The sequence below is a fragment of the Otolemur garnettii genome, unplaced genomic scaffold (genome assembly GCF_000181295.1).
Source record: "Otolemur garnettii isolate 467f Iridium unplaced genomic scaffold, OtoGar3 scaffold00043, whole genome shotgun sequence".
NCBI classification, from domain to species: Eukaryota; Metazoa; Chordata; class Mammalia; order Primates; family Galagidae; genus Otolemur; species Otolemur garnettii.
Window position 1 is genome coordinate 1,329,759 of NW_003852438.1, and position 20,399 is coordinate 1,350,157.

General features: G+C 41.4%; 1 protein-coding gene across 2 annotated transcripts in view; it reads right to left on the bottom strand.

Moving 5' to 3' along the window:
• ENOX1 (ecto-NOX disulfide-thiol exchanger 1) overlaps positions 1–20,399 on the bottom strand; it is a 272,529-nt gene that overhangs the window by 52,034 nt on the left and 200,096 nt on the right. The window contains exons 11-12 of one of the 2 annotated variants that reach the window (XM_012805530.2): positions 8,130–8,237; positions 4,004–4,060 (exon numbers count right to left, since the gene is read on the bottom strand). In XM_012805530.2, the coding sequence (XP_012660984.1) occupies positions 4,004–4,060; positions 8,130–8,237 (165 nt within the window). The remainder of the gene's footprint in view (positions 1–4,003; positions 4,061–8,129; positions 8,238–20,399) is intronic. The other variant, XM_023513593.1, reaches the window with a different exon arrangement.

The following is a 20,399-nucleotide window of genomic DNA, read 5'->3' on the forward strand; positions in this document are numbered from 1 at the left end:
AAATTTAAGATGCTGACATCTGTTATACATAATTACCAGGGACCAGCTAGTTATTCAGTAGTCCTAGAGACTGAGAAGACAGCTCAGAGACAGAGATGAAAAGAAAATTTATAGCTTTGCTTTCTAGGAAAGGAAATCAGGTCTGGAATAACTGAAATCCTTAAAGGAACTGAGATAAAGGCTTGTTTTAAATGTGGGTACACTTAAGGGGCTGGGCTGTCCATCTGTCATTAGTCTATCCAGTTCCAAATACAAAGAAAAAGCTGTTTAAAATCAGCAAGTATGAGCTGGATTTGTGTGAGTTCTCTTGGAGAACAAGGCCTTTGCAGGTGACTTCAGTTTCTGGCCTTACGAGTTTTAAATTAGCCTTCAGAAAACTTTTCTCATGGACATGACCTCACAGGTGATCTTGAGATATGAGGACAAGGGCTGGGCTTTTTAAGGGTATATCTGTTTTGAGATCTCAAGAATGCTGAATAAGGCGTTGGTCAGATGCTGTTGGTGCTCAGTAATATACAAAAACAATAGAAAATTGTAATAGGACATAAGCTAAGTGACTCCAGAGACTATGAAAAAAGAATGAATTTATTCTAGGTATTTTTAGTGGACCCCTTTAGGACGACTAACGGACACTGTAAGAGTGAATGCCCACACTGACATTGTGAATGCCCAGCGATTTCAGAAATCTGAAACTCCTTGCCAGACTTCATGACACAACTATTAAATGTACAGAATCCTCCAGATACAAATATGAAAAATGATACCAAGATTTACAGGCATGTTAATTACGGCATTATTATAGGAAAAATGAAAAGTTAAATGCCTAACACAAAGGCACGTGGTTTAGTTACTTCATATCTACATTATACAGCCATTAAAAATCATGTCTTTGAGGAACATTTGGTGATAAGAAAAGTACTTATGATATAATGAGAAATCCAAAAGGTACAAAACCAAAGACAATATGATACTACTTATTTTTTCATTTATTGATGGTTTTTTCTCCTGGATAAAATTAAAATAAAATGTTAACAGTGGTTACCTTCAGTAATGAAATGCTAAAAGTTATTCTTCCTTGCCTCTACCTCTATATTCTTTTCTATAAGTTGCAAGCTTCATATGCTTTTAAAAAACTTTTATAGGGCAGCACCTGTGGCTCAAAGGAGTAGGGCGCTGGCCCATATGTGGGTTCAAACCCAGCCCCAGCCAAAAACTGCAAACAAACAAACAAACAAACAAAAAACTTTTATAATAAGATACACTAGCTTTATAAAAAAATTTTTTCAACTCTCACAAGAATACTCAGCTAAGCTGGTACCAGTTCACCATATAATTATTATTAACAAATGATAATGCATAAAATTCTTGCCTCCAGATGTGCATATGATAACGAATAATAATCTATATGTCTGAGCCAGTAGCCTCTGGGCCCAATGCTTAAAACCTTGTGGTTTGCATTAATATTCATCCTGCAAAAGCCCTGTCTGCTATAATAAATTCTATGGATGCATGAAATGGAATTAATAGTTGTTTGAGTATGTACCCTCAGCCAGGTGTTTATGTGCACGGTTTTACTTAGTACACTACAAATGAGGAAGGTGAAGTTCACAAAGGTCACAGAATTTGCCTGGGTCACAAGGCTATTCATGATCAGAATGGATTCAAACTCTTGGTCTGGTTTGAAAGCCTCAACTCTTTTGGCCACCACAGGGTTAATGGAGACTTCTGATGAGATGGAGACTTCATTTCAGACATTTAAAAATATCTTCTCAAAGTATTTTGCTAGAGCTCCTAAAGCATGGCCAAAATAATTGATTTTTTTTCCTTTTCTTTCATGTAACCCTAGTGGAGGTACAAGGGAAACTGCCAGAAGGAGAAAAAATTCAGGCAGAAAACAGAAGAACAAGTGAATAATTTATCAACTAGGAGACCCCTGACAAAACAGGCGGTGACTGTAACAGTTAGCCTCTGCTGGGCCAGGGAGATGGCCACCCGCAGGCTAGCTGGCAAGGATTGCCGCGCTCTGCCACTTCACAGGTGTCTCCCAACTCTGCGTCAAGGAGCTGCTCCTACATCTTGCATGGCTGGAACCTCATCTCCCTACAGACCTATCTTTGAGTTGAAAGCCTAAATCATGAGCTCTAGAGAGGTATCTTAAAAAGTTAGAAGCTTTCCTTTAGAAGGGACAAAACCCCTCAGAGATCATCTCCCTTTATGTTTTTCACTGAACAATAAATGACTTTTAACATTTCTCGAAAAAGGGCCTATGAGTTGAATACTTGACATGTGTCGCCTAATTTAATTCAATTTAAAACATCTACTCAGATTGAACCTCAGAGTTGCAAAGTGCTTCCAGATCATTTGCTTTTCATAATAAGCCTTCAAGAAAGAATGGTAGGAAGTATCATTCCCATTTTATAGACCAGGACATTGAGGCACATGGCCCCTTCATCCTTGAAAGGCACAGAGGGACTGGCCGTGTGTGGAGTGGACATGAATATTTGGGTCGATAATGCAGCAGTGGTGTGCCCCTGGAAGACAGAGATTCAGGGTAAGGCTGCGGGTCAGGTGGTGTTGGAGAGGGAACACAATCTCTGTGTCTGTCACAGTACTGCCCAGTAGGCTCTGCCGCAATAGCTTCATGCTCTCGCTCTATACTTTCTCAATCCTATCCAATCTTCAAAGTGAAACCCTAGTACCATGGATCCAGGAAGCCTTTCTTGATTACCCAGCACAAAGAAATCATAAAAATAACACCTTTACTCATTGCAATATCATAAGTTTCTGAGGTAGGCTTTGTCATCCTTTTTATAAATGAGAAAAATAAAGCTCAGAGAGGTTAAGTATCTTGTCAAGCTGACACACTTAATAAGCAGCAAGTCTGGATTTCAAAGTACATCACATCACAGCTGCCTCTCTTTCGTGTACACTTATCACATCCTGTCTATCATCTTGTTTCTTAATTCCTCAACTCAGTCATAAGTTCCTTGAGGGCAGATGGCAAGTCCTCTATTTCTTGTAACCCCCATCCCTACCTCCCTAGAATATCATGGTGCACCATGAACACAGTTGGTCCTCACTAAGCACCATATGTTAAATATCTGTTGGGTAGAAACAGTAATGATTAAGAGGGACTTTTTTTTGGTACTTTGAATATTAGGCTGTCTGTTGTATATAATTAAAACAAGAGTGAACATGAAATATATAATTTCTCCTAGCTCTGGTGTAATCAGGCATTCATTACCATGTCTAATTCTGTGTTATGTGAAAGGAACTGCTTGGTAAGCATTTTCTGTGATGAGAATAATCAAATACGTACGGGTATCAAACAGATTGAAAAAAGACAAAAACAAAACCATCAAACATGCAGAGACAATGATCTACACGGTAAAATATTCCACCTGAAACTAAAAAACTTTCAAAGCACAAAGAATACTTGATTCAAGGAACATTAAGAGAAGAAGTCAGGGTGCCAATGGGGCTCCTGTACCACCACACGCAGCATGCTACTGTTCTGGTGAGTAACAAAAGAGAGGCATACTTTCAAGAGCTATTCTGAGAGCAGGGAGTGGCTCTGAGATCTTTTCAGTATATTAGTCGTTAGCAGGTAAACATAACAAATAAAAATGAAATATACTACCTATTACCCTATTGAGCCTCATTCCATTTGCCTCCCCCAATGTATCACCAATTTATAGCTCTGGGAATATAAAGGATTCAAACAAACTCATTGAGATTAGAATTTTTGATGGTGGTGATTAGCTCAAATACCTCTAAATTGACATTTGACAAATGAAGTTAACGACAGCAGTGCCTATCAACCACGTTGTTCTGCCAAATCGTATATAATAATCTTAAGCTACTGAGCGGCAGAGCTTCTGATTTCTTTTATGTGGCAAATAACATGTCACAATCCCCCATTCTACCTTTCCATGTTTACCAATGTAAACACATCACAACCAACATCAAGCAAGAAAAGAAATGCCAGGATTGTGGTACCTACATTTGCATCCTCATGGCTGTGGCCATTGGTCTCCACCAATTCCTTGTTGCCTTTTAACTGCAAATTAAAGAAAAAAAAAAGAGAGAGAGAGAGAGCGAGAAACAAAACAAAAATCAGTGAAGGCTGCTACTATCTTGTTAACTGATTTATCTGAGGTTGCATTTTATAAAACGTCCAATGAGGTAAAACAGATGGAGCACATATTTCTAATGAGCCTTATTGAAGCCAGTTTGAGACCAATATTTTATGAAGCCTGATGGCTGGCAAAAAATAAATGGGTCTTGGTCATTATTTTTTAAATAATAAGATTAGAAAGCAGTTCCATAGGCATAAAATGTATAAAATTGGTTCTTAAGAATAATAAATGATTTCATTTCCTAGTCAGATTGCTATTAATTTAAACCCTGCAGTGTTTGCAAGTTGCCACCAGCTAAATGATGTTATACTAACGATTATTCGTGAGTGATACATTTTCAGCTATTTTTAACATGCTGCAATGCTACTATACATGTCCTCCTTGAGAACATATTTGAATGACTGATTTCTCTGGAGGCCTAAAAGGAGAAGATGGTTGCTTCCTAGGCAGAGGAAGAATTGGGAAAACATCACTTTAACCACTGAAGAATTAGAAGAAAAGCTATTACTTAAATAAAGTTTTTAACAGTGAATATTTAAAATTCTCCTCCCTCTCAGAAGGCTTAAGAATAATCACTTTTTTAGGAAAATTTGGGAAACATTTAATTGGCATTTTATCCTATGCTAACTCAAAACAGAAATCTGGAAGCAGAGAGCAAAGGAAAAGGGTAAGCTAGCCTCGCAGCTGTTTGCCAGTATTCCTTCCTGACTTGTCACACTTAGGAAGCAGCATCTCCTTTATCATGTTTTTTATGCCTAAAATAAAGTACTTGTGGTGGGGAATAAATACGTAAAGTTTGAAAGAAAATAACTGTACACACGCCAACAATGCATTGGTTTCAGAATATTGGTTCTTTCTGGCTATTTTGTACATATTAAAATAAAAGCTTTAGTTTTTTTAAGTCTTAAACTCTCAGCAAGAAAGTCATAGCCTCTCCATGCCAAGAGAGAGTTTTTTACAAAGAACTGTGACATGAAGAAATTGAGGACGGGGCGGTGCCTGTGGCTCACGGGAGTAGGGTGTCAGCCCCATATACCGGAGGTGGTGGGTTCAAACCCAGCCCTGGCCAAAAACTGTAAAAAAAAAAAAAGAAGAAAAGAAAAGAAATTTATGACAGGCAGCTGATTAGGGACAAAAGACACTCTGACCCATTTCCACATCATCCCCACTTTAGGGAAAAACTACACCCACGGTTCTTCAGGGCTACATCACTGATGATTCTACACATGGCAAATGGGAATTCCATCCATTACCACAAGGTAACCTCCACCTTTTCCTAGCTTAAGGTTTCTTACGTGGGAGCTCCCCATCTTCTTCCTTCTCATGGGACCTTCTCCCCACCCCGCCCCATACCACCCCCACCCCACACTGAGGTCATGTGGCCTGTGCTCCAAGTGTTAGAGCCGGGTTAGCTCAGATCTTATTCTTTGTTGGAGGTTCTACCTTTACATGTTTACCAACGTAAATGTGCCCATTGCCCTCCTCTCTTCCTACTCCAGGTCGTCCTCTAACTCTGCCCTCATCTTTATCTGCCCATTTACTCCCTTCCCACTTCCTCCCTGCTCTCTCCTGCCAGGCCCGGAGACAGCCCCATCACCTGCAGCCCCTCTCCTGGCGGCTGAGCTCCAGGCCAGCTGCTGCTTGGCACTCCCTAGCCTGCTCCTTGTTCTTCCCTCCTCCCACTGCTGCTCTTCCCAGGAGGGGCTGATGAGACTGAGGCTTGTGGACAAGCTCCAGATGTAGGCAGCTACCATCGTTGTAAAGTAGATGAAAGGGAGGACACTGTGGAGCTGTAGAGACCTAGAGAAGCTGGTCTCAGGAAACGGGAAGGCTAGAGAGCTGAGGGAATGATCCTGCCTTCCCCAGAGGGGAGTGGAGGAACCATCTGGCCTTCCCTGAAGCAGTGGAGTCTAATGGTGGGAAGGGTCTGCCTCAGGACCTCTCCCTTCCTGTCAGGATTCCCAGCAAGTGACAGGGGCTTTGAATAGCAAAATACCACATCTTCAGAGAAGGGTCTGTCTTTCCCTGCTATTAAACTCTGCAGTGTTTGCAAGTTGCCGTATCTATGCAGGCAACCGAATCAGTGCTTTCACGTGTAGTTACTCCACACAAATCCGAAGAAAGCCTCCTAGGGCAATGCTCATGGAAGTGACCGGTGTGGTTTCAGCGTATGTTTCTGTGTGTGGCGGTAGCTGCAGGGCAATGGAATGAACCCGTACCTTGCCTACCCGCTTTGCAAGAACCACTAGGAGCAGCAGCTACCTGGCTCTCGGGCAAATAGCTGGGCAGTGGCAATGGCACCGCAGATACATTTGGCTGTTATGGAGCTTTTGCTTGGAAAAAGCCATCCCACTTCAATTAGTACTGCTATTTAAAAATGCTTCCTTCTCAGTCGTATTTTCTAGGTCCTTAATGATTTTAGTTCTTTTGAATCCTCTTCACGTTCTCCGTTTTTTTCTTTAAAGTAATGGAAAGTGAAATGTGATGTTTCACCAATGCCTGTGTGTGTGCTTTGCTCTTTAAAAATGCATGCCATAAGAATATATCAATACTTTTTGCAAAACTCAGAATTTATCTTTATGACTGGGATTTGGACTCCAAATCAAAATAAAGGATTTGAGTCATTTAGAGAAAAGAGAATTTCACTCCTCCTAACTCCAGTTAAAGCTACCTAAAAGAAAAAGTCAGAGGGAGGGAGAGAAGAAAACAACAAAAGCTCAGAGCTATAGCAGTTTTGATCAGGAGCAGATATGGTCCAAACTCAGCTCCATTTTCCCGGGAGTCTTTTAATAACCTAAAAGTGGAAAGGACAATGATTTCATGTGTCCTAGACAGAAGGTAATTGTGAATTTAGTCAACTAGATTTTTCAGTTCAATCTAACATCTGAAATCATACAGATTTAGCCTTAGTGTAAGGCACTGAGTGTGTGTAAATCACGTAATCAGTAGTTTTAAAATTTCTCCAAAGTTAAAAAAAGACTATAAACTTTCTACCATCTTCACTTTTCCCTCACAAATCAATTACATTTTTAGGGGAAAATAACTAAAAAGATATTTTCTTGATTCCCAAACCATTAAAATAATAAGAATCACTTGCAAAGTGGCTTAGACTCAGCTGACTAGGGTCACACTCTCCCTATTTCTTACTTTCTAAAATGTCACCTTTGAAATTATCCTATATAAATAACATTCTTGTAAACTACTATGTGTGAATGAAAAATTTAAAACAACCTACATTTAATAACCCACAGAGGGTTGAATGTGATTTTTTTCTCTCCTAATTACCATTCATTATATTGTTGGCAGCAAGTGAAGGCCAGAAATAGGAAGGCATTTCAAGAGCTCTCCAGGCTCCTCCAATGTAGACAGTGCGCTTAGATTTCACTCTGCCGCCTGCTGAGTGATCGATCTTGCCCTGCTGTAAGACAATACTTTCCGATCCAGTTATCAATGTCAAGCCACACTTTCATATATAAAAAAAGCTAGAATGAAATGATCAGATTTACGAACATCATAGAAAAGGTCTGTTGCTCACCACGGTTGGATAAGTGCTCTGATGCACAGGGCAGATATTATTTTACCACTGTTATGCATCAGTCTTCCTTGTTCACATGTCTGCAAGAGGACCCTGGGTTATACCACACATTTCCCCACTGCTGGACTTAACAGGAAACTTTCTGCTTATTTTGAAGTGTATCTGCACTGCCAATATTATAAAACTTCATCAAAATCCATTTGTCTTCTGGAAGGAAATTTCCTACAATGCTGGTGGGCTTGGGCAGGCTAAATAGGTACAGGACTGAGGACAGCCAGCGAGCGATGCTGGCTATGAGGTTATACCCTACATAGCAAAGGTGCCAGGAGCTTTGCCAGGGTGCAGGCTAATTGTACTGCAGATGACCTTCAGTAACGTTTGCGTGGGTGACGCACGAGGGAGGTGTGTATCAAGGGTTTGATTTGGTTCATCAGTCAGCTGTTTCATTCACTTACTTGTTCCTGGAGGACTTTCAGTAACGCTTGTGTGTGGGACTGCTCTTCCTTTGCTTGTTCCAGTTCTGACTTTTTGTTGTTTAACTCCTCCTGGATGGTTAGCAATTGCTGTAAAATAAAGGACAGCATAAGGGGGATTTTAAAATACACAGAATACCCATTCAAAATTACAATGAAAAGATGTTTACATGTCTTAAAGGTTGGTCCAGACTTCAGCTGACTAGGCATTTTCCCCACTTAGTGTAGGGGGCATTGCAGTCTTCGGTGTGCTAGTAGGTTGTTTGTGATACTGATGTATAAAACCCGTTTTAGTATTCATGAAGGCACCATTGCATGCCTTTCAACAAATGCATATTTGTAAACATATGCAGAATAGTGTTAATAAACAATATATTGATAGATGAGGAAATTAAATTATAAAGTGTAATTAGTGAACTTGTCCAGAGTCACTTTATTTTGCATGTTATAGATAGTAAATCTACTTCACCAAGTGGCTAGGACCACAAAAGATCCTTTTACTTTCTCTGTTATGACGGTGATGTTTTATTAGATCAGCAGGACTGAAGTCCAAACTGCAATCAATATATCAGCTGAGAAAACTGCTGATATAAGCTGTCAAAACACTAAGCTATGGCCTGCACTGCTATTTTTAAGCAGGGCCACTGAAGGGATTTTTCTAAGCCTTGAGCTTTCCTTGCACTATCAGCTGTAACTCATGGGAAGGCTTACCTTGTCTGCCAGACTGCTGCCCAGCACTCATTCTTTGGGACATGGCTATATGTTAATATATACATAGATATACATAGGTTGGAGAATACATTCAACAGCTTCGAAACAGACCCTGAAAACACCTTTGTCTTTTCAAAGCTCCTTGACAACTAAGGACTAGTTTGAAAAGACAAAAGTGCATTTCTTCTGCTACCACACATAACAAATGCTGCCCTAGAGTATTCCTGCCAGGAAGGGGTCTGTCTCCAATATCCAGGCTGCTCCTTCAGGCCTTGGCAAGCTGGCTACAGAGGGGCTTGGTCAGTCACTATCAAAACCTGAAGACACACTGGGCAATGGATTTCTCTTGGAAACGAAAGGAGTAAATGCAACCTTCTAGTTTGGGGGAAGTCTTTGGGGGCTAGGCAGTACTCAGAAAAACACACTGTGCTTTGCCTTAGGGCTGGTGTGTGCTGTGCTCCATTCTGGTATGAATTTAAGAACCTATTATGGTCCCCTAGTATGAATGGTGATTTCTTTGTAATTTTCTTTTCTTTGTTTGTTTGTTTTTTTTTTTTTTTTGAGACAGTCTCACTGTGCCACCCATGGCGTCGTAGCTCATAGCAACCTCAAACTCTTGGGCTTAAGTAATCCTCTTGCCTCAGCCTCCTGAGTAGATGGGACTATAAGCACCCACTACAATGCTCAGCTAGTTTTTCTATTTTTAGTAGAGATGGGGTTTCACCCTTACTCAGGCTGGTCTCAAAGTTCTAAGCTTGAGCAATCTGCCTGCCTTGGCCTCCCAGAGTGCTAGGATTAGGGGCATGAGCCACCATGCCCGGCCTCTTTGTAATTTTCTAAAAGCTGAGTGCCTCCTCGTCCACCCATGCCTGTAACGTAATTACTTGGGAGATGACCCACATGTTCCACACTGGCTCCTTGAACAGTCTCTGTGAGTTAAATGCGCATCACTGACTAAAGTATAGAAACCAGAGAGCCCATATTGTCCTCTGGCACAATGACAAGTATCTATACTATGTCTGAACAGTGGAGAATGGCCCTATTCCTTCACTGTCATTCATGACTGGCCCCAGTCTCCAATTTGGCTGATGCCAAGTAAAGTTTTACTTCATTAGATATTGCAAGTCCAAGCTTCGAACCTCCTTTTAAAATGAGCCAAGTGAAGGATAGGCAATTCTCTTCAAAGGTAGGTAGCTTGTGTTTATTCACCATGGCATTGAGGTGGTAAAATTTAGAACTGATGTCCAGAAGAAGGGCACTGGACATGAATAATGGTATTATCTGTATAACAGGACACTATGCAGCCATTAAAAACAAAGTTGCACAAATGTCTCCAGACACACAATACACTCCTCAGCAGGGAAAAAAAAAGGTTCAGGTTACAAACAGGTTTCATTTAATTTGCAACATATTCATAGAAAAAGATCTGGTTGCTGTCTCTAGGTGGATGGGGTTATGGATCTGTTCTGTTAGGTTTGCTCACCAATTTTCTGATAGACCTGTAGCAAGCACACACTGCTGTGGAATGAGAAAAAAATCAAACGGACTTGAGTTTGTGGAAAGACAAAGAAAGGAATATTGCTTAGACAAGCTCTCTGCTGTTACTACCAGTGATGTGATTACATAAGGGGAGGAGCCTGGCACCTCATCTATACATTTACAACTCTTCCATTACACACACACTCCCCCCTTCTCTAGGCCCCACCTCCCATTTAAGCCTTTATCCTATCTCTTCCTTCCTTGGAATCATACTCTTTTTTATTTTTTTGAGACAAGAGTCTGACTTTATTGCCCTCAGTAGAGTGCTATGGCGTCATAGCTCACAGCAACCTCAAACTCTTGGGCTCAAGTGATTCTCTTGCCTAAGCCTCCCAAGTAACTGAGACTAACAGGGCCCACCACAACGCCTGGCTATTTTTTGGAGATGAGGTCTTACTCTGGCTCAGGTTGGTCTTGAACCTGTGATCTTAGGCAATCCACCTGTGTAGGCCTCCCAAGTGCTGGGATTACAGGCATGAGCCACCATGCCTGGCCCGAATCACACTTTTTAAGTGAAACATCTTCTTTCTCATCAAGGTTCCCTGTTCTTCTGAAGTGCAGACAATCATTTTAATGGTTAGTGTCATCTAGATTTGTATTTGGAATACATTTTTCTTTTAAAAAAGGATATATATCTGCTCAATGCCCATAGCACAGTGGTTATGGTACTAGCCATATACACTGAGGGTGGCAGGTTCAAACCTGGCCTGGGCCAGCTAAACAACAATGACACTGCAACAAAAAATAGTGGGGCGTTGTGGCGGGTGCCTGTAGTCCCTGCTACTTGGGAGGCTGAGGCAAGAGAATTGCTTAAGCCCAAGAGTTTGAGGTTGCTATGAGCTGGGACACCATGGCACTGTACCAAGGATGACATTGTGAGACTCTCTTAAAAAAAAAAGAATTAAAAAATATATATATATTATGTATATTATATAGTTGTTTTGTATTTACTTTTATGTAAGTGATATTGTTTATTTCTTGCTATTTATTGTGTTTTTAATAAATCTTAACTTTTTAAGATCCATCCATGCTAACATTTTCTATATCTAATCTATGATTCTGATGGTTGCATAATATTCTGTGGGGTATGCTCTCCCAATTTTGCCTAATTCATTTCATTATCCCAGTGAAGACCAGTCAGGCTAGCTCCAATTCTTCCCACTCTTTACAAGCCTCTTTATGATGGAATATGCTAGTGTATGCTGCCTATGGCCCTGTGGGCGAATTTCCCTGGGATGCATATCTGGTGGTAGAACTCTTGGGTCAAGGCAGAGCTATTCTGGCAGGAGGGCTGCATTAGTCTACCTACCCACCAATGGCATACAATAGCTGCTTGGCCCCACGGCTACACTGAAATCATTATTATTCAGCTTTATAATTTTTAAGTCTAACAGAATATAAAGACTTTTCATCTTTAAAAGTTTTTATATTTCTCTGATACCCTATTTTAAGCTTGTCATTATCTGCTTGCTAGCTATCAGGGTTTATTTACACTTCTTACAAGAATAGTCAAGAATTACAGTACTTAATTCTGGTTGTCCACTACTATTACCTGGGAGCTTTTCAAAAATATATACTGATTTCTGGTCCCAAAACACCAAGAGGAGGGACCCAGGAGTTAATAATTTTTTTTGAACCTTCACAGGTAATTCTAATGGGTAACTGGGGATGAAAACCCCTGTCTCCTTTAATGCTTAATCTCCCGTCTACTACAATGTGACTTCAGTCCCTGGTACTGTACTCAAACCGTTCTCACTGCAGTCATCGGGCTTTTCTGATTGCCAGCTGGGATTCAGGTTCTTTCTTCTCAACGTGTACTTTCTCCTGGTGATCCTATTCATGTCCCTGGCTTCCACTGCGTCTCATGTACTGAAGCTTTTCAAAGCTGACTTCATAGCTCTTCCCCCCTCTTACTACCCACGAGATCCTTGACTTGCCGTGTTTCCACCTGTCCTATTAGCACCCCTTCCTGCCAACACACACATTATTAAACCTCTTTCCCCGATATCCAGAGTTAAACCTCTGAAGTCAGCCCTGGCCCTTGCATCACCCTCACCACCTCTTTGTCTCTCCCTCCACCTTTTCTGCATGCCCCCTTTACTCTCACAGTCAAGGTTACCATCTCCTCTCCTCTGGATTCTGCCCATCCCTCCTTAACATCACCCCTGCACTTCTCAGAGTTTGCTGCCCAAAGATTAATGTGCTCCCATTCTTAAAAAACAGTTAGTTCCCTACCTGCTACAGATAAAAATACAAACTATGGAACTTCTCACCCTTCCCCAGACACTCCAGGCCCTTTCATGACTTACAACAAGCTCACCCTCCAGAATTCTGCCTGGCAGATTCCTACTCATTCATTAAGCCCTAACTCAATTGTTGTTTTCAGCCCAACATTGACCCATATGACATGACCCTTTGTGAAATTAAGAAGAGCCACACCCTCCAGGTAGACACAACTCACCAGGGTGCATGGTTGATCAGTGCAGTGGGGGCTTGATTTCACTCCACTTTTTAGCCCAGTGCCCTTGACCAGGGCAGAACCTACCTATTATACGCAGTAGCCTTGGGTTTTCCCTCAATAAAGACATCCTCTAGTCATTCAAGCAAAGTGAATTCATCTACCTTCTATGCTCCCCAAACAGTTAACATGATATATCACATTTTGTATGTATCTCCTCAACTAAACTACATCTCCCAACAGTAGGGGCCATGAGTAAGTTATTTCTACACACAGCAGGTGCTGAATGAGTGAAGAGAGGAATGAATGTTTGCTCTCTCGTTTCCCTACTTCTTTGTTTTATTTGGCTGCTTCTTTTTTTGAGACAGAGTCTCATTGCTGCCCTGGGTACAGTGCCCTGGCATCCTCATCATAACTCATAGCAATCTCAAACTCATGGCCTTAAGTGATCCTCTTGCCTCAGCCTCCCAAGTTGCTGGGGCTATAGGCAACACCCCCCACCCTCAGCTAGTGTTTTTTTTTTTTTTTTCCTAGTAGAGACTGGGTCTCACTCTTTCTCAGGCTGGCCTTGAACTCCTGAGCTCAAGCAATCACCCCATATAAGACTCCCGGAGTGTTAGGATTACAGCTATAAGCCACTGTGCCTGGACATTTTTTTTTGTTTTTTAAGAGATAGAGTCTAGGTCTGTCCCTGAGGCTAGAGAGCAGTGCTGTGATCCTAGCTCAGTGTAGCCTCAAATTCCTAGGCTTAGGTAATCTATTCACCTCAGCCTCCTGAACGGCTGAGAGTTACAGGCATGTAGCACCAATACCTGGCTAATTTTTAATTTTTTTGCCCAGGCTTGTTTGGAACTCCTGGCCTCAAGCGATCTTTCCTCCTTGGCTTTTCAAAGTGCTGAGAGTATGGGTATGAGCCATCAGGCCCAGCTTATTTCTACATTTCTATGGGGTTGAACCATGATCTAATAAAAATTCCAAAAAATTTCACAAAACCAAACCAAAAAAACTCTGTATCTTTCGCTGAGTAATTCCAGACATACATAAAACTTTCTGAGGTAAACAGCAGTTCCATTTAAGGCATTTTAATTCATTACTTGACAGTTACAGATATCTTTTTAATCTGAAAAGGAATGTTTCTTAAAGGGCTAAGGAAATCCAAGCAAGGAATTTATAATTATGTAATTTATTTCCCCAGGCCCCACCAAAAAATGAACAAAATCACAACTGGCAGAATAATAAGAGCAACACCCTAAGACTGTTTTCTGCATTCTACAAAATTAATGCTTCCTTTCGTTTATAGGATATAAACTTATAATCTAATATTTATGTATTCAAAACAGTGGTGATTCAAAACTGCCATTCTTCATTTGACTAGATGCCCTATAAAAATGGAGATTGTTCAAAACTAGATAATTTAAGTCAGCCTTTCTGGTTCCTTTCACTTGAAATTTATGAGACTCTATATAATTCTTTCTAGTTTGAATTTTTAAGTACCAAAGTGCCTCAATTACAGAAGTTCACTTGGTTGGATTGGCTGACTACAGCATAATTTTAATTTAACATTTGAGAGTATGGCATTAAACAGATGCACTGTTACATTCTTTGGTGGTTACAATTGAGTGTGTTCCAATCAGACAATTACCCATATGCCAATCAAGTGGAAACACTGTGGTGGACAATAAGCATGTAAATAAATGCTGTACCTGACACATCTTGATATTGCCAGGCCACTGATTTAATAGGATCATTTGTAATGCTCTTTGGGGACGGAGACTTCAGGATGTAATGGGTCTTTCTTTCTGACAAATTCAAAGAGCATTACAAATGTTATTTGCAGCCCCAGAATAAGTGAGGTCACATTTCCATTTTTACAGATGAGAGAATCAGAGGTTAAGTCACGTATGCAAGGTCACACTGTCTGGGAGAGACCTACCACTTGCACAGTTCAATTTTCCTGCCTCAATCCATGGTTTCTACCCTGGCAACCACACCGTACTGTCAATTTGAAATTGAAATTAGAACATGCTAACTTAAAATCCTCCTACCAACCACTTCTACCAGGGTACTCATCACTTCCGCTTGTGAGTGAGGTTGTGGAAGACATGCTTTTGTGTATACTTCTGTGAGCAGTGTGGTGAGTCTAACTTGCCTTTAAAAGCTGTAACCCTTTCCTTATCTTTTTTCTTAAATTTCATAATTTTTCTACCAAGATGAAATTTTTATATAGTTAACAGATTATATAAGATTTATTTCATGTTCAGGAGTGGTGAGTCATGCCTGTAATACCAGCACTTTGGGAAGCCAAGGCAGGAGGATCACATGAGGCCAGGAGTTTAAGACCAGTCTGAGCAACATAGAAAGACTCTTCTCTACAAAAAAATAGAAAAATTAGCCAAGCATGGTGATGTGTGCCTATAGTCCCAGCTACTCAAGAGGCTGAGGCAGAAAAATTACTTAAGCGCACGAGTTTGAGGTTATAGTGGGCTACGGTGACACAGCTGTACTTTAGCCTAGGCAATAGACCAAGACCCAGTCTCAAAAAAAAAAAAATAGATTTCATCAGAAAACATACAACAGTCAACAGTGCACATACCCTATATGAAATATACCAGCAACATCTCATTATAAGCTGATGTTCACATAATTGATAACTTAGGAATCTCTGATAGGATGTTGGGGGAGCTGGGAGATAGAAGGTGGTGATGGTTGGCACAAAACAGAGGACCCCTAAATAGAATACCTGTCTCATGTCTTCTGTGGTGGTAGAGTAAGTATCCTTTCTAAATTTCGGCTAGTGGTAGGTCAGGTGGATAGATACTGACACTAACATTCATCCTCTCTCTCTTTCTCTCTCTCCTCTTCCTCTTTCTTTTGTCTCAGGAATTTCCCCTGGGCTTGGCTCTTTTTTCTTCTAAATATGCTAATATGTAATCATTCATGCCTTCTGTCAACACTGAGCTTCTCCTGCGGGCACAGTGCTGGGCTGGGTATCATGAAGGATACAGAGGAAAACAACATTAAGCACCCTGTCCTCAAAATGCTGGGTCACGAGGATGCTACTATGCACATTCTAATTCATTTAAGGCATCACAAAATACTGTAATAATGACAATAATGAGTGTAGGAGGCTTTGGGGGTTGGTCAGTTTAGGAGTTTTAGGGGTCAGGAGAAAGGACTCAGGAGGTCCATTCGGAATAACACCTTATTCTACTTACTGGAAACGAGCCACTGAATACACACACACACACACACACACACATATATATACATATATATATAATTATTTTTTTTTTTGAGACAGAGCCTCAAGCTGTTGCCCTGGGTAGAGTGTTGTGGCATCACAGCTCACAGCAACCTCCAACTCCTGAGCTCAAAAGATTCTCCTGTCTCTGCCTCCCAAGTAGCTGGGACTACTGGCACCTGCCAAAATGCCCAGCTATTTTTTGGTTGCAGCCTTCATTGTTGTTTGGCGGGCCCAGGCTGGATTCAAACCCACCAGCTCAAGTGTATGTGGCTGGTGCCTTAGCCACTTGAGCCATAGGCGCTGGGCTGCCACTGAATATTTTTGATAAAGGCCTGGAAAATATCTGAACTCACGTAGTGTATAATTTAAATTCAATGTAGTTTTACTCATTTGATTCAATTTTAATAAATGTCATTCCATCTCTATAACTTTAATGTAAGTCAGATGTCCTAGTTGGTGGCCTATGCCTTTGAGGCTAGTGGAATAATCACCTAAGGAAATGAGGCCCAGGGAATTCTCACCAAAGGCCAAGGTAGGTGTGACTGTGTCTGTGTGGGCTGATCCCAGCAGTCCTTTTAACATCTGGTCCACATGGCAATGCCCATGACAGCATCCAGATTCATCTTCTTGTGTGTCCTGACTCCAAGCTGATTTCTCCCAGTATTTCAGCCTGCAATCTAAGCCCCACCTGCGGCCAGCTCTGGCTGATCTGTCCTGCTGCTAGGTCCTGAGATGGAAGGATACACTTCTTAATACTTTTCCCCTTGGTGGGATCCTGTCGGCCACACACACAGCTTCCTGCTTCTCCACTTCTCCCAGGACTCTCAGACCCTGCAAGTCCTCCATCCTGTTTTGGTTCCAGCTGTTGAGGGATGTAAGCCTCAGGTCCTGCTGATGAAGTCTGCCTGTGTCTATTTATATCTAACACTGTGATCCTAAGCTAACCCCTGATCGTCAGGCAAAGTTTGAGACACAAACAGTCAAATGCACATCATCACAACCTCAGAGCAAGGCTTTGCCTGAAGGCAAACCATCCAGCAGCATTTCTGACAAAGGAGAGAAACCTATCTCAGGGGAAGGATGATAATTTACCTCCTGGTACCTACATGTTCACTTTTCTCCCTGGAAAGAAAAAGATGGAATGGAGCTAGCTTGAATTTTCTTGTCACAAGGAGTGATAGGACTACTCCAGATCTATCCTAGTTTAAAATGCCATCTGCTTCCACCTGGGGATGAAACCGCACTTCAATTTGCGCCCGGGTATGAGGGTAACCAAGCCTGTGACCCAGTGTATCAATCCCAGTGCCTCCCTCTCTGCCTCAAGCCTGGTGACCCCTGGGGGGGAGAAACATCTCCTGGAGAGAACACTACCATTCAGATGACTGATAACAGGGACACTGGATCATAGAAATGAAATTGTGTTCACAGCCTAATATCCTATTACACCAGGCTATACATATTTAATTCCTTGGGTCTTTCCTCATAAATCAATTCCTCCAGGCCCTTAATCTCGTCAATATCTTTTCTGATATTGAATTTTAAATGCCATTCTCATTGCTAGGCAGAAAGGCAATCTCTTGTTCATGATAGGATCGGGCTTCATTTACAGCCAGGAGACACCTCGAGCGTGGCCCTGTTCCCTGACCCTGCTGTTAAGATCCTAATATCAGCCAGAGCCAAATAGCTCAGGTGCCCACCTGGCTGGGTGTGCCCTCTGACAGGTCAAGGCTGTGAACCCTGGAGTCATGCCTCTAAGTACCCAGGGAGCCTAGGACAAGCAGAGAGCTTAGTGAGAGAGCAGACATAAGTGTTTTTAAAGGTCTAGGTCCCCACAGGGGTGCCTGAGACATGAAGTTCCCTGGCTTCCCACCACTCCCCACCCAGGGCAGCATGATCAGGCAGAGATTCCCTTCCCTGGACTGAGTAAGGGCCAGAACCGAAGAATGTACACAGTGTGCACACCTCCGAGCCAGGTCTCCGGGGCCGGGGTGGAGGGAGGGCGCAGGCTGTGTGTTCTTCAGGGCAGGGAAGGAGAGCAAAGGGAGGAACCGCAGAGAGCAGGGACTCAGAGCTGGGCTAGCACTAGGTTCCCCAGGGCTGGCCTATAATACAGAGGGATTTCCCCTCTGTATAGAAAAGGGAAAAATCCAGGAATCCTCTGAGACATGAAAAATTTTCAAAGGAAGGAGTGATTTTTGCAGGGCCTTGGGAGCTACGGAAAGGTTAGAAAAACACAGGAAGCCCCAGAGATGCAGATGGGCAGGCCTAAGTCTGGAGGGAGTGGTGAGGCACCAACAGTGGGGCCCGGGAGCTGTCTGCCTCCAGGCAGGAGCTAAGCAAGTCCATTCGTACCAAATTTTAAAACGTTAATAAAAATAAATGTCCATCCAACTACTGCCACTGTATTAGCAGTTCTAAGCAAAATAAGTGATAAAATTCTCCTTTCTTATAAAAATCTTTTGTTGATCTAAATTCTAAAAAATTGCTGCCCTCACTGTTAAGATTTGGTAATATGTATATAGTCTTCACATTAGCACATTCCGCTGTTTACCCTTTGACAAACATATTTTATGTGTAAACTGATTCAGAAAATTTCCAGTTTTACAGTCTGCCACAACTCTCAATTCCCTCCTCAGGCCACTCGAGTGCACACTCTCAAAGCCTCAGCTACACACTTTTGCTCTGATTCAGAGCTATCTGAGCTTGCTTTGGACACAGTGTCTCCAACCCCTGTTGCACTACATATATTCTGCATTTTTACAGAATATGGCATATGAGTATTTGAAATAAACAAAGACAGCACAGTTTTGCCAAGACTAGCTACTTCCATTCATGCCACAAGACCCCTCTAAGAATTTTTAATGCTTTAGCAAAACAGAGAAGCATGAGTTTTATTATTTTGGGTTGGTAAGTATAAATTTCAATTCATATATAAAATATTCTGACTTTTAATATTTAAAAACTTGAAATGTATTCTTCATAGAATTGTTTTGCTTCACAACTAAAAGATGAATCAAGAAAACGTAACATCAGTGACACAATCAGTAGCTGCCTAAATTGTGCCTTTTCATTTGGTTTTATTAAACCTCACTTGTTTACCAGACAATTATTTACATATAGTAGTATGTTAAAAAATAATCAAGGCTCAAAGTTCAAAGTGTTAGCTGGATTAAAGAAAACTATTTAATAGATAGTTGTGGGTTTTTCCTTTCATTGTACTATAGCATTTTACTTTTTAGTGGCATAAATTTATACGAAATTTGATGGAAGAAAATTTTCAGTCTGCATTTCTTTCTTGGCCATTATTATTCATTTTACTTTGTGATTATTACTCAAGATAATGCTGTCATTTAGAGGAGGGGAAGGTATTAAATTATGACTGCTGGCACTTGAGAGGGAGAGAAGGAGATCATGCCCCTGACCATCGGGCTCAGGGGCCAAGGGGAACTGTTTTGTCAGGCATGATTTTAGAGACCATTTCCTTTGCTTGAATATGCCCCTGGGAGGGACTTGTGTGAAAGACAGACACTTTATTATGGCATTCATATAATTCACTGGAGTTACTAGTCATGATACACCATATCCTAATAAGGCAACATTAGTCTGAAAAGAAATACAGCCAAGGATTAGTGAAGACGCAAAAAGCAAGCTGCATGTCAGAATTTCAAAGACTAACATGGGCTTGGCGCTTATAGCTCAGTGGTTAGGCCACATACACTGAGGGTGGGGGGTTCAAACCCACCCGGGTCAGCTAAAACAACAATGACAACTATAACAAAAAATTGCCGGGTATTGTAGCCGGCACCTGTAGTCCCAGCTACTTGGGAGGCTGAGGCAAGAGAATCGCTTAAGCCCAAGAGTTTGAGGTTGCTGTGAGCTGTGATGCCACAGTACTCTACTGAGGGTGACACAGTGAGACAGAGTGTCACCAAAAAACAAAACAAAACAAACAAAAAAACTAACAAAGGCTACTTAACATTATTGCATTGTTGACCTGTGATGCAACCTTGAACAAGTTACTTTACTGCTCTGGTGTCCTCTTTTCCCGGTATCTACCCTCATAACTGTCTCATGAAGAATTATTTATCCTTTGCAAAGTAATGCACCAACAAATTTCTAGAATACTGAACGTAGAAAAAGTGATGCAAAGGCTCTAAATCCTATTTTCTCTTCAGTTTTCTTTTCTTTTTTTAATAGTATAACTTGCAGGGTCACTGCAACTTCTTGTTTTTCACTCTCTTCACATGTTAAATAAAGATGATAACACTTCCCAGTGGGAGGCTGTGAGAGTAAGGAACAC